This window comes from Seriola lalandi, unplaced genomic scaffold (genome assembly GCF_002814215.2).
Source record: "Seriola lalandi dorsalis isolate HSWRI2012SDOR001 ecotype SW California unplaced genomic scaffold, Sedor1 jcf7180002054947, whole genome shotgun sequence".
Classification (NCBI taxonomy): domain Eukaryota; kingdom Metazoa; phylum Chordata; class Actinopteri; order Carangiformes; family Carangidae; genus Seriola; species Seriola lalandi.
In genome coordinates, this window is record NW_019525498.1 from 683,730 (window position 1) to 698,115 (window position 14,386).

The window sequence follows — 14,386 nt, forward strand, 5'->3', positions numbered from 1 at the left end:
TTTTTATCTCCTGGTGAATATTAACTATGAACTCTGCGGTGATCGCTTTCTCAATAAACTACATTTATTTGAAAGATTCTCATCCTGAGCTGAACTTGTAAAAACAAAATCATAAAAATGAAAAAGTGCAGAGGGTGAGCAAAATACAGAAAACAGATTTCTTCGTTAAGACTGTTCTTGGAGATGTTGTTTTATTTAGACTATACTATGTTGACAGATGTTTCTCTTATTTTGTCCACTCAGTGCAAAGGGCCCTTAGCAATGAGTTTGGTTTTTAGATTAAAGTAGATCATCATCATGGTGACTTCCTGCCAAAACGCACCAGCTGCAGACAAACTTTACCAGATTTGGTTAGACGTCTGGTGCTAATCTACACACACACACACACACACACACACACACACACACAGAGAGATAGTGACTCACGTGTGATCTGGCCGGTGATGGGTAGACTCTCCTCTGATCCGGCGTATGCAGATATCGTTACGGAATAATCCACATTCGGAGTCAGGTCTGAGATGGAGGTCTTAGTTGCAGATGCAGGAAGAGTAAATTCTTTTGTTGGTTCATCTACAAGAATGCACAAAGTCAGAGGGAAGCCATTAGGAAACTATTACATTACTTCATTTCTCCAAGAGTCAAAACAGGGCTTCAAAACGAACCTGATTCTTACTATTGACCTGAGGACTGGAAGAGCCGTGTAAACACACAACAATGTGATTCAATTTAATGAAAACTTTCCGCATTAGTATGAATCAAAACACATTATTCCAACTCTTAAATACTCTTAAATCTTCCATTAAGACTATAATTAAAATGCTTCAGCTTCAAATAGTCATGAAATCTTTATTAGATTTCCGATGCCTGTTGTGTGAGTTTACAGGATTATTTATGTGAAAAGACCCATTTAATGTTTACAAAGCCCATTAAATAACACCTTGTGCCTTCACTTGTACTCAATGTGACAGTTAAAAATACTTTCTTTCTCGTTTTAAAGTAACTTTAATTAATTTAATTGACAGACAGGGAATTACGTTGTGGTTTATAGGCAAAGACTTGTCTTTTAAAAAAAACCCTAAAGTGACAAATAAACGGTTAAATAAAGGGATTGAGGTAGTTTTGTTGGCAGGTTCTTGTCTACCAAAAGTTTTCATTGTGGTTTTAAATAATTGCTTAAACGTTAAAGGAATACTTTTCTTTTCAGGAATTAGACGGGAAAATCAATATAAATCTGTTTGTGCTTTAAGTATTAAGATGGAATCAGGAGGTGGTTAGCTTAGCATAAAGCTTAGCATAAAAACTGGAAGTAGAGGGAAGCAGCTAAAGTCCAAAGTTCAAAAATACACTTACTAACACACTGTTCCATGTTTGTTTAATTAGCAAACAAACAAAAATATCAAAGCAACGATTTGTGGTTGTAGGGAGCGTTACATGTTGGATCTATTTCTTGACATGTATATATCCCCACATAGAGAAATTTGTATGTTTCAGTTAGTGATATTCATGTGGTCAAGAGTGCCAGGGAAATACCCAGTTAATCTTACATCTAACATCTAACCAATGTTATTTGGTCATTTAGTGGAATGTTATTGACAATACATTTTGTAATTTGAGGTATATTGTGGTTTTTGTGAAATGTAAATTTAAAGTCCACCCATTTTATGACATTATTAAAAAGCATTTTAATTAAGTGTCAGGTCAGATTTGTTGTTGTTCCATATGACTTATTTTACTCTTCAGTCTAAAAAGGTCAATTACTAGCAAGCTAATGTTAGTTTTGTCAGCTGGCTAGTTCAGTTAGCCTAAACTGCATAGAGATTACACCTGGCAGTTTAAAAATTTAAATTTGGATATCAAATTTTTTCTGTCAGTTAGTTAGTTGGTTTAGCTAAGAGTACCTAACTGTTACACTTTGCCATTAATGAACGTAAATATGCAAGCTAATGTTAGTTAGGTCAATTAACTAGTTGTTATCTAACAGTATGTAACAATTGATTGCAGTTGTTGAATTAAAATGTGTAAGCTAATGTTAATTCTGTTGTTTGGCTAGTCCAGTTGACTCACTGTAAGTAGCAGTTACTAAATGTAAATATGCAAGGCACATTAGTTATCTCAGTTAGCTAGTTTGTTTAGCTAACGGTACTTCACTGTGACAACTAGCAGCTACTACATTTACATTTGTAAGCTAATATTAATCAATGTAAATTCAGTTAACTAATAATACATAACAGTTACACCTAGCAGTTACTGAATGAAAATATACAAGCAAACGTTAGTTCTGTCACTTAACTTACTTAGATAACTAACTGTACGCACCTGTTACACCTGGCAGTTAATGAATGAAAATATGCATGCTAATGTTAGTTTCTTTTTAGCTAGCTAGTACCGTGAGCTAACTGTACGTAACAGTTACACCTCACAGTTAACGAATGTAAATATGCATGCTAACTTTACCTAGCAGTTACTGACTGACAATATACAAGCAAACGTTTGTTCTGTTGCTTAACTAGTTCAGATAACTAACTGTACGTAACCGTTACACCTGGTAGTTAATGAACATAAACATGCAAGCTAACTTAAGTTCTGTCGGTGAGCTAGCTAGCAATTAGCACAGCTACGTAATAGTTACACCTAGTGGTTACTGACTGAAAGTATACAAGTAAACGTTAGTTCTGTCGCTTAACTAGCTCGGATAACTAACTGTACGGGGCGTTACATCGGGCAGTTAATGAGTGCAAACTACTGTTAGTTAATTTAGTTAGCCAGTTCGGTCAACTAACTGTACGTAACTATTACATCTCACAGTTACTGAATGTGAACATGCAAGCTAACGTTAGTTCAGCAAGTTAGCTAGTTTGGTGAATTACCTGTACGTAACAGTTACACCTCACAGTTACTGAACGTATAGAAGCTAATATGAATTATCATTATTATGCAATCTAACGTAAGTTCTGCCACTTAACTAGTTCAGATAACTAACTGTACACAACCGTTACACCTGGCAGTTAATGAATGCAACTATGCAAGCTAACGTTAGTTCTGAAAGCTAACTTAAATTCTGTCAATGAGCCAGTTCATTTTGTTAAGAGTGCTTACCCGTCATTATTATTTATATTATTAAATGTAACTGTAAGCTAATATTAGTTCCGTCAGGTAGCTAGTTAGTAATTAGTTCCGATATGTAGCAGTTACATAGATGAAGACTTGGTTAAGTTGGCAGCACACTATTGTCTAAAATATTATGCTGTAGCATTTAGATTTCTCTTCAGTGGAATTAAGTGCAAACCCTGGATGTTAAAGTTATTTTGAGTGAAATGTGGAGGCAGCTGATGTGACATCTTTTTCAAAAACCATCTCAGCTGTTAAATTAATGTTCCATTGGCTGTTGACTGGCAGCACACCCAGCTGACAATTACTGTTATCCAAACATAATGTTTTTTTCTTTCTCCCCCGTCAGTTTTTATCATTAGAGCTGCCAGGGCCAAACGTGTGTCTGCACAAATCTTCAGATAATTGCGGGGAGTGTCTTGTCTTGCCAGGCACAGCGATGTGTTAGAGAGTTTACAACACCTGTAATGTTATGGGCTCTGCAGGACAGAACTCGCAGGTTTAATGAGCACCCACCTGTGTCTGAGGTCACTTGTATTCTGTAGCCCTGTATCCTTGACTGTGGTCTGCTCCAGATCATTTGCACTGTGTTCTCATTTAAAATCTTAAACCTCAAATCTGATGGAGGGTTGACTGTGAAGAGAAAGCATCAACACAGTTAATCCCGCAGCTTTAGCACGTGAATGTATTGTAATGTTGAATATGACAGGATTTTCCCAACAGTCAACACTTCCAGGGTGAAGTAAGACAAGTTCACTGTTGGAGCAAACAACACGAGACAATCCCAAACTACAGATGTGAGGGAAGCCATTTTGGAAAAATGACTTTTGTTTGAGCTTGTTTGGCCAGTGGCCACAGTCAACAACTCAAGCAACAACACAGTGAGACAACAAACACAACAAAACAACAAAACAACAACACACTCCCTAAGTTTAGAACATTTAAGAAATAAAACAAACAAGGCGGGAAGATCAAAAATTAATTTTGGCTGTGACCAGGTCTGTGGAAGGTTAAAACAGGCCGATTTGAAATCAATGAGCACCTAATACCTAATTGTAATTGGTATTTAGTTGTAATCACTAGTGAATACCTTCTGTCTACACTCCAAGTCAGACAGGGAGCTCAGGTGTCTTTTATAAAAAAAAGTATTTTATAAAAATGAAATTCATTTTTTCAAGTCAAGTCAAAAAATCAAATTGCTGAAATTGGATAAGTGAATTTAAGACCGAATTTCAACATGGAAATTTCAAAATTGAACATCTGGACAATCGGGGGAGAATGAAATTTTGGAAAATCACCAGCCACTTAAAAAAAAAAAAAAGAAGTTTCCCAACCTGTCAACAAACTACAACATGGACCGGCTGACATCCAGTAGACTGTCCATGACCTCAATCCAACTCATGATGTTGAATTGACAAACAACAAAAAAAAACACACAGATGTGATAAAACTCTCCGGTATTGATTATACAATGGATAAAGAGCTGATTGATCGCTGTCATCGTCTCCATTGCAAACCTCATAAAAGAATACACGATGTCGGTTAAGACATGTGTACGTCTTTTTCCTGCTTACACTACCCAAACATTTGCACCAGGGGTTTTTAAATTATCTCAGCTCCTGATAGGACTTTTAGATTTAATCACTTAAATCTTCCTTTACTTTTGTCCAACATCCAGTGAAAACTCTGGGAATCCTTTCAGGACTATAATTTAAGAACCGCTGGCTCTGGTGCTGGTTAACCAACAAACAGGGTAAAAGTGCGCACAGATTTAAGTGTCGAATCTTCATCACTGACATGGAGGATCATGCACGTGTACATGAAAAGTTGTTTTTAACAACTTGGAGCAACGGACAAAAAGTTTCCATGTACACAAGGGACCAGAGATTGTTCCTAAAAAAAAATATTTTAAAATGATATTCTTCAGGTTGGGGTGGAAAACTCCAAATATAACGCAGCCTACCTGAAAATCTAGCTTGCTATGATGCACCATTATTTAAATCTGCTTTACTGGCTAGACTCACTAAAATTAGACATGCTAATCTTGTTAAGAGCTTTAAATATGATATAATAATAATAATAAGTCAAAGTCCTGTAATTAAACAAGTTAAAACAACTAATGCAGGTTCAGTTCACAACTCATGATGACAATGTTTTTACTCGAGAGTAGGGGTGAGTAATACCAAGCAATAACACGGGCTGAATCATTGATTCTGACACTTTCTATTAAAAGACGTTAGTGTATTATTAACCTGTCACCCGCACATTATGATGATTGATTTATGGTGTGAATGGGCTTCATTAATAGACTCCTTTACAGGTTTATAATGGCAGATCTTAAACCAAATACTGCTTGTTTCCTAAACTGAAATCTAAGCTCTTCCTGTCACAAACAGGTGGAAACTAATTCTTAATCTTTTCATGCTGGAGGAGCGTTATCATCACGTCTGCAGCGGGTAATCTGAGCTCCGGAGTTTGAGCTCATTTTATTAAATTTTGCAGCTGCACAGATTCTCGTGAAGTTCTACAGAAACACACAAATTAGGGTCAAATTACTAAGAGAAACAAAAAAACAAACACATCATACCTCAGATAATCTAGCTAGAGTTTAAAGATGACTTTTTTTTTTTTTCTAGACCACCAACCAGTTCATCTGTTAGTGAGCCAGTGAAGAATATCACAGTAAAATATTGTCGTGAAGCCAAGACTCGGGGTCAAGGCTTGACTGGGAGGTGTGACAGGACGTCAAAAACTGAGGAACCACCAACCTGGTGAATCAATTCAAGGGCCGCGGGCTCCTGCTTCTGTTTCCAAACGGGTCTATTATAACCAAAACTACCCAGAAACTCTCATCCAGAGGAACACACACACACACACACTCACACACACACACTCACACTCACTCACTCACACTCACTCACATCCAGGCTTTGGAGCTTTTCGTTGAGGTTTTCCTCTCTGCTCTAAAGCGATTTTAATTTGTAATTTTTCAGCTGAGATGTGACAGTTTAGAGCAGAGGGCTTCCTCATCCCAGCGTTTTTATCTTCAGCGTGCTTCAGCCTTTAACTCGGGCCCCAACACGTCAAACCATTCCACACGGTAGAATATATACGACGCCGTTACGATGCTGTGACCCCTGGAAAGGCAGCGGGGGCCCCTGGCGGGACATTAAATGGGGGGGGGGGGTCACAGGAGGTCAGAAACTCTCCTGGAAGTAGAGGAGAGGAGGCTTCTCCTCCTGTGATCCAATGAGTTTTTACTGCACTTTTCTTTTTTTTTTCTTTTACTTTAAGCTGAGAGAAAATCCAGAGGCGCAGACTCTCTCCTGCCCTAACCTCTCAAACCTCTGGAAAATAATGTGAAACTCATATTTTGTCTTTCCGTTCCATCAGGAGAAAAGACGTAGGGAGGAAACTTGGCCACGTGCCGTCTGGGTTTTTTTTCTTCTTTTTTTTTGAAACTGGAGAAATGTATGCTACAGTAACAGATAGGAGAATTTGAGCAAGGGCCCCTCCTGGTGTAAAAGAGATCAAACTACATGTCTGGGATGAAAAGATGCCCTACTTGACCTACAGAGGAACATTTATTACTACTTCTACAGGCTGACGTGGGATGACACGGGGGCTAAAACACATGCTTTTATTACATTTTTACTGTAAATGATCATTTTTAAGAACAGTCACTGTCTGTAAATTCTAATGGAGTAAATCCAGGCGGCCTGAAGTCGGAAAAAAGATGGAAAAAATTCACCTTTTCTACCAATATTGCTGGTTTTGCTTCATACAGGCGACTTCCTCGCTAACTGGACGCCATGTTTCATTGTACTTTTATGTCTCAGCTACATCACTGCTGTGAGCAAGTTGCATTCATGTCTTAAACCACTTAAAAGAATGCTACTGGTCTGGACAAAAAGCTCCTATTCATAAATTCAAACCAGATATCTGCAGCCGAGACAGTTTTTCTCCTCAAGAGGAAATCTGGCGAATTCCTCATGGAAACTGGAATTATTGGAGTGAAAACACAGATAATCAATCAAAGATTAAACCGAGGCTGAAAAAGACAAATCAGGTCAAACAAATCAATTCACCAACACACACATTTTCTTTCACTATGTGATTTTTTTTTATTCAGACTAAATATGCAGCTACACATTGCAGGCAGAGAAAAGGCAGAGGTGAGAGGAGTTGAAGTGAGATGAGTTGGATCATAGTGAGAGGAGGAGGAGGAGGCTTTACCTGGTTTCTGGGCCTGAGAGGAGGACAGCAGCAGTGCCAGGAGGGCAGCCGCCGCCAGAGACAGCCTGCACTTCATCTTCAGCTCCTCAGCTCAGCAGCACATGAATGAAGCTGCGACAGGAACGAAGGAGGCGGTTAGACCTTCACCATCAGCCCGCCACAAGCCAGAGACTGTGAAACTCACGGCTCCTTCACCCGCTACATGCAAATCTATTGTCAATTATCTGCTTAAAGGCCACATGTAAACTTTTGTGAAGGCAGCCGGGAAAAATAATACATGAAAAGCTCTTTATGTATGAATGGATAAAGTCCAAAGCTCAAAAACTGAACAGCTTTTAACAACCAATAAACCAGAGTAAACTTCAGAACTCTAATGAGAGCTTATCAAGTGCATTTACTCTGCAAAGGGTCCAATCCACTAACTACTGCTTCGGCTGATGAGAGTCACCCAGACTAGCAGAGACAACGTCTTTCCACAGATCAGAATAACCGAGCATCGACTCCTGGCGCCGCGCGTAATTACGCACCGCAAAGCAAGAAATAGTAGAAATAGTCCACGCGGTTCTGGAAATATTCCGAATAAAATGTGCTTGTAATGTGCTTGATATTAGAGATACTTAAGTCTAGAAAACCTAGTCTTCTAATGAATTAAATCAGCTATCATGATATCGCCTGGAGATCAAATAATTCACCTGAAACTGCAAAACTCAAAAACCATGCATCACTGACCTAGAGAGGAGACTGTAGGAATTCTTTGCTTTGGTTTTTAAAAAAAAATAAAATAAAAAAGGTTAAATCTCTGTTGTAGACCCCAGCCTGAGGAGCGGGAGAGTGAGGTGGTCCGGTGTTGAAGTCAGAGCGCTCAGCGGGTTTTTGGTTCCCAGACGCGTCGCGAGCCTCTTTCCAAGTGGGAAGACTCTCCACACAATCTGCTACTTAACAGGGGGGCTGCTCCCAGCTCTGCCTGCCCCGCCGCGAGCTCTTACGACATCCAGTCGGGCCAAAAAATGATGTGTAACCTCTCTGAAAGTGCTGGGACACACACACACACACACTGAGAGAGAGAGAGAGAGAGAGAGAGAGAGAGAGAGAGAGAGAGAGGGAGAGAGAGAGAGGGAAGACACACACACACGCACGAACACACACACTCGGAAACTTTTACATAGTTTTCTGCATTCCTTTCCGGTGATGGAGGGCTTCTGTGCGTCTCGGCCGCAAAGAGAGAGAGAGCTGTGCAGATCTGCTTTTTCGGGAAGAGGGGGATCAGAGGAGGGAAACTGTCAGAGGTTTTTACCCCCTTTTTCATTTCGTGAATCAATGGGAAAATATTACGCAGTCCTGTAAAGTAAACCCCAACTCAGTCTTTTCCTTTTTAACGCATCGCTCCAGTGTCAGGGACGGAGCCCAGGGTCCTCAGCAGGATTTCATCAAAGTAACTGAACTGTTGGTTATAGAGTTCATTACTACAGAAACTGAACATGACTATAGTAAGGACACATGACATTACATTTTATCAAACATTCCTAAATCCTACAAGTGTATTTGGTCACCGTGTCTCCGAACTCAAAGAGCATTTATTTCCCATATTCTAAAAGTCTTTTTCAGTCTTCAATCTGCCAAGTATTACAACAGCAAATCTCAGAGTTCAGTGTGATGCCCCTAAAATCTCATAACCCCAGAGTTGGTACACTGTGAGGTTACACCATCATTTCACAAACCCACAATTTGTGTCAACGCCCTCAGCTGTGTCAAAGCAACCCCCAAAATTGTTTAGTTGTCTTTATGGTGACGTCATGAGCTAAAGTTTGTCAAAGCTCATTAAAAACGCCCCCAAAATAAATCATCATCACTAATTTGCACTGGCTCTGTCAGAGTTTGTGTGTTGCCTCCAATATTTACTAGAATCACAGTTTGTGAGTTAGTGTCTCCAAATTTGTCAAATGAACCAACACACAGTGTTTCAGACCCTCACACCATCATCATCATCATCATCATCATCAGCAGCAGCAGCAGCAGCAGCAGCAGCAGCAGCAGCAGTGTGTTATCTTACACAGCAGATTCCTCAGAGTAGATCAGTGAGGGAGAAGCTGCAGCTCAGCTGGTGACTTTAAGTGTTAAATGATGTGTGGTGGGTGGGGGCTGATAGCAGAGCAGGCCCGAAGCCGTCTCCTCTTGCTCTCTGCTTAAATTAAAACAGACAGCAGAGAAGAACCCACCCAACACTCACAGCGGAGATGAACATGAGGAATCTGCCAAATGATAAATTCAGATTCTTTAAGGTTTTTTTGTTGTGATTTCTGAGTCTCTGCAGCAGCAGCAGCAGCAGCAGCAGCAGAGTTAACGACAGGATGTAATTATTTAGTTTCAGACACACTGTGTTGTTTTAAAGGATTAATGCTCCAACACTGATTTTGTTGAAATCACTGAGACGTTCAAGTCTCAGTGATTTCTTTGTAAATGTCGCCCTCTAGTGACACCTGAACACTCACACAGGGAAACGTTCAGTTTTAATAATTAACCAGCAGTTTTAAACTTTTCTACATGAAATGTTTGTTAATGTTAAACAGTGAAAAACTCTGTCAACGGGCTTTCTGCAGTTTCACCAAGTTCAACTTCCTAAAACGATTAAATGTAATTTAAAACCCGTTTCATGGACGACAAGCAAGAGATGGTATGACCTGCCGTCAGTCACCACGTGCGCATCTATAACCACATTTTGTCACTGTGTCCCAACCGTGTAACTATAATTATTTACAATATTATAAATGAATCACTGTACACAATATAGATCATAATGAGCAGCAGCAATGGATGGATCAACAAACTCAGGAATAAAGAAAAGTACCAGATTGTTTTTTTCTTTTGAAGGATCTGAGATCAAAACTTTCAGACCTGCTGACGCTCTGTATGGAGATTTATGTCCAACATTCATTCAAGTTTTAATGTTATTTTAAGTCTTCTCATGTGATGCTTGTGATTTCTTTGTTGTGAAGCACTTTGGTGCATTTCTTGTTTGACAGGTGCAATATAAAGTTTATTATTATTATTAGTCACTTTCAGGTTGTTGATTCAAAATCTGTTTAGTGCAGTTGTTTTTATTAAGTTTCTTGTATGATAAAGAAATTTAAGGGAGTTTAGTTGATGTTGCTGTTCAGCGTTTGTTAATATTGAGGTTTTTCTATTATTTCTATTTGCAGTCAACTTTTCAGTGGCACCAGCTTCTGCTGAAGAAACGGTCCCATTGAAAAGTGGAGTTTGGGTTATTGAGCAGAAGCAGGACTCGTTTCTAAAACATTCCAGCACAGTCGGTTTGTGTCCTGCAGGATTTGAGGCTTGTTTTAAAAACTTCCCTCGTTCTCAGACCACAGAGACACTGAACGTTGTATTTGACCAGATTTCATCAGCATTTGAGACAATTATTAAACGTATTAACGGCTCAGACAGACACACGCAGGTTTGAGTCATGAGATTTTTTATTTGATCCTCAAGTCATCAGGGAGAGTACAAGAAATAAATATTGATCCCATGAACATGAAACAAAATCCCACCTCGACGGAAACACACACGGCCCGACACAGATGGACAGCTGGCCGGTTTTTAAAACGCAGGTAAACGGCTGAAGCAGTGGAGTTAATTCTTCTTAGGGTACGCTGCGTTCCACAGCTCGTACAGGACGTATCCGGTTCCTGAAAGAATAGCAGGCTGGTCACTGACACATGATGGCACACAGTCACATTTACAGCTTCTGTTTTACAGCAAATGACAAACACTAACTCAATTATAATTATCAGTTTTCCCATTTTTCTATTCCATTATTTTCATTTTTTAATATCAATTAATTTGCCAATTTGAGAAAATGATTTGGACCCATCACAACTATCCGGAGCCCGAGGTCGTGTCTTCAAACTACTGCACAACAACAACAAAAAGATATTTACTTTACAATAACAGAAAAGCAGCGAGTGAAAACCTTTGCAAGTTCTGCTCGGAAAAAAGGAATTAAATAACGAATTGATTAGAAGTCCAAATCTAAAATCTTCACGCTACACTGCAGAACTTGTACAGATCATTTTAATGTAAGATAATGGCGTCAAGAACTTTATAATTTGTGCTCTTGAATTGTAGTACGTTATAGTAAACTGCCTCAGCATTCAGCGCGGTGCCATCAGTCTGCCAGGAGTTTGAAGAAGATATTTATGAAGTTTTGATGAAGTGGACGACATCCACAGTATCACTGAAGTTTTACAGCGTCAGTGATCCTGTAGATGACATTTCATGACATTTCAGGCCAAACGTTGTGTTTAAACAGCAGAAACCTGAAGTGTCAAAGTCCAAGATCTAAATAAAACTCTACTAAACCAAAGCAATGCACGGAGAGAGCGTGAAGGGACACACAAGACAAACTGTCGGCATGAAGGTGATTAGTTTTGCAAAGTCCAGCTCATGAATCAATAAATCACATGCACAGAGTTGTTATTTTCTGTCTCCATGACACCTCCCGTCTCCGTGGGCCGGCGACGCTGCGGCACTACAAACTACTTCAGTGGGCGACCGTGACCGGTCACAGAAACGCTGCTGTACACAGAAGCTGTATCTAACGTGGCATCTATCGCATTATAGCCAATACCTGATTAGCTGATTAAAGTCAGTGCTGGCACTTAGCACATTAGTTCTGCATTAGACACATCAGGTGCTTGCCTGTCATCTTTGTCAAGAGATGATGTTGATCCTGGTGTCAGTTAAAGAGCAGATAGAAGCTAGACTTTTTCTGCGTCCTCCGACAGCTCACAGCAGTGATCCAGTGAAAATAAAATGGCATTCAGTGTTTTTATCAGGAGAGTAAACAGCATGAAAACTGTTCCTGTTTCAATACAAACACTCGTTCTGACCTGAGTCCAGTTTTCAGATGAGGAGCTCACCTACGTTTTTTTACTTTTGTTTTAAAATCTTAAAAAAAATATTAATTAACAATCCTGAAAGAAGAGATGAGAAGTTTAAATCGGATAGAAAGAAGAAAGACTCTCTCACCGAAGACAGTCAGTGCCATCGTTGCTCTGTAGAGCAGAGCGTCTGCTGGGCCTCCTTTTAAATGAACCGGCAGCCCGTTGTCCTCCTGCAGAGACAAACATGAGGAAACTGAGAACAGCAGCAGACGGCAGCTTGGCACAGTCAGTCACTTTGATGCAACTGGAAAAACTGTTGGTGATCGACTCCAATCTCTCATTTAAAAAATGTTTTCACTTTGACCAGATTCTCTTTCTCAATCTTTTACTTGGCCTCGTCCGAGGGAAAAAGTCATGAAGCGCGTCGGCTTCTGGCCGTTCGAGATTCTCGGTTTGTGTTGTTATTATTCATTATTTTTTTGAGGATTGTTCAAGAAAACTCTGATTTTTAGGGGGTTATAAGCAGCAACGTTTCTCACGAGTCTTGCCGAGGTCAAGCAGCGGCTGCATTGTTCGGTTTCTCAAGTTTGAGCCTCAAAAATGTGGGATGTAATTGATTTGGTCAATCCCACACAGTGCGGAGAGGCAGAGGGAATGTTACAGTGCACTTTCATACACATAAAGCAAACTGATTTATCTGTGGATCTTATTTTGATCATAGTGGGAGGTGTACTTTTAACGGACAGGAAATAAATGCTGCTTCAAAGCTTCATTTCTGACCTCAGCACTTGTGTACGGCTCCATGACAAAGCGTTCCATACAAACACATTAACTTTACATGTTATCCAGCAGCAGGTCACATCTGTAAAACCGTTTTATGATCTCACAGATCTAATGTGACTGAAACCAACATTTACATTCAACTGTACCATTGAACTCTTTTTTTCTTAATGGACATACATTAAGTCTGTTGCACTAGTCAGTAACTGTTGGAAAAATGTAGTTTGGAAATGATTTCGACCCAGAAGTAAGATTTGATCAGTGAGCAGAGAGAGACATCACTGAAACCAAGAAAACACCAGCAGAGGCCGGGACACAATAATAATGACTTATGGTCTGTGTGGGGAACAACATGCGACTGAATCAGTGACGTAGATCTGGATAACGTGGCTCAAATCATCCACAGCTGCTTTTCTGGAGAATCAACCCAAATCGAGAAACAGAAAAACAACAGTCTGTGTTTTGACGCTCATCATTCCCCATTTGGTACGCGACCTTAAAAAGCCAAACCACAGACTGTATCACAAACATGTGGACAAGTTTAGTCCTGCATCAGATGTTCCTTGCAAATATCTGACAGATAAACAGAGTTCTGTATCAGTCGTAAAGGGCCACTGAAACAATGCAATTTAACCGAATAATTACTAACTACATCTAAATAAAGCAGAGTGGTAATCACTGGAAGAGGTGAAAGGTCAGTAGCTGTGGGGTCTGTGGGGCTGGAGAAGGAGAATCTTCTTCCTGTTCAGTGAACCAGGGCTTGTTGTTGGGGAAACATGGCGCCGTCCTGGTGGTGGACAGTGCTGTCCACACAGAAGTTTATGTACTCTGTTATGCAGTTGATGTCAGCTGATGTCGTCTCCATGGTGCTCACAGAGTACATTTCAGTCTGAGACCTCAAAATATCCCTGCAGAGCCTCATTAGCTGCCTGTGACCACCTCCTCAGTTCTACTGTTCACAGACTCCTGCTGGACGATGTGAGGAGGTGCGATGCATGTTTTATGTTAGCATAGAGTAAATCCAACTCTCTCTGGTGGGTGAATTAGTGTAAGGTAAGGTTTGTAATTCAACAGCTGACGGTGGGATGTGAACAGCAAAGTCAATGAGACATCTGAACCACCTTTAGTATTTATTGAAAAATGGTCGAAACAACTACTTTTATCAAACAGCTGCCCACTAAATGACTAATTTTGCAGCTGTATAAATGATAGCACTGGTTTACTGCACAGTCATAGAGAAGTGTGCTACGTGCTGAGGGAACAAATGGGGCTTAGCACTGGTTTTAAGCTCTCTGAGGACTAATGTAGTAGCTCAGCAAGAAGAGTCGTCAGACAGTTTTTAAAGAACACATATGCGCCTCAACTCTCAGGTCATAGTA

At 39.9% G+C, this 14,386-nt stretch overlaps 2 protein-coding genes across 6 annotated transcripts in view; both read right to left on the reverse strand.

Moving 5' to 3' along the window:
• The window catches only part of col12a1b (collagen, type XII, alpha 1b), a 112,281-nt gene extending 104,013 nt beyond the window's left edge, over positions 1–8,268 (reverse strand). For 4 of the 5 annotated variants that reach the window (XM_023394320.2, XM_023394318.2, XM_023394317.2 and 1 more), the window contains exons 1-4: positions 8,074–8,267; positions 7,345–7,455; positions 3,625–3,741; positions 427–570 (exon numbers count right to left, since the gene is read on the reverse strand). In XM_023394320.2, coding sequence (XP_023250088.1) covers positions 427–570; positions 3,625–3,741; positions 7,345–7,420 — 337 coding nt within the window. In that variant the 5' untranslated portion in view covers positions 7,421–7,455; positions 8,074–8,267. Of the gene's footprint in view, positions 1–426; positions 571–3,624; positions 3,742–7,344; positions 7,456–8,073 lie in introns of all 5 variants that reach the window. The other variant, XM_023394319.2, reaches the window with a different exon arrangement.
• A 2,531-nt stretch (positions 8,269–10,799) lies between these two features.
• cox7a2b (cytochrome c oxidase subunit 7A2b) overlaps positions 10,800–14,386 on the reverse strand; it is a 5,038-nt gene continuing 1,451 nt past the window's right edge. The window contains exons 3-4 of the mRNA XM_023394274.2: positions 12,373–12,457; positions 10,800–11,030 (exon numbers count right to left, since the gene is read on the reverse strand). Of these exons, the coding sequence (XP_023250042.1) occupies positions 10,975–11,030; positions 12,373–12,457 (141 nt within the window). The 3' untranslated portion in view covers positions 10,800–10,974. The remainder of the gene's footprint in view (positions 11,031–12,372; positions 12,458–14,386) is intronic.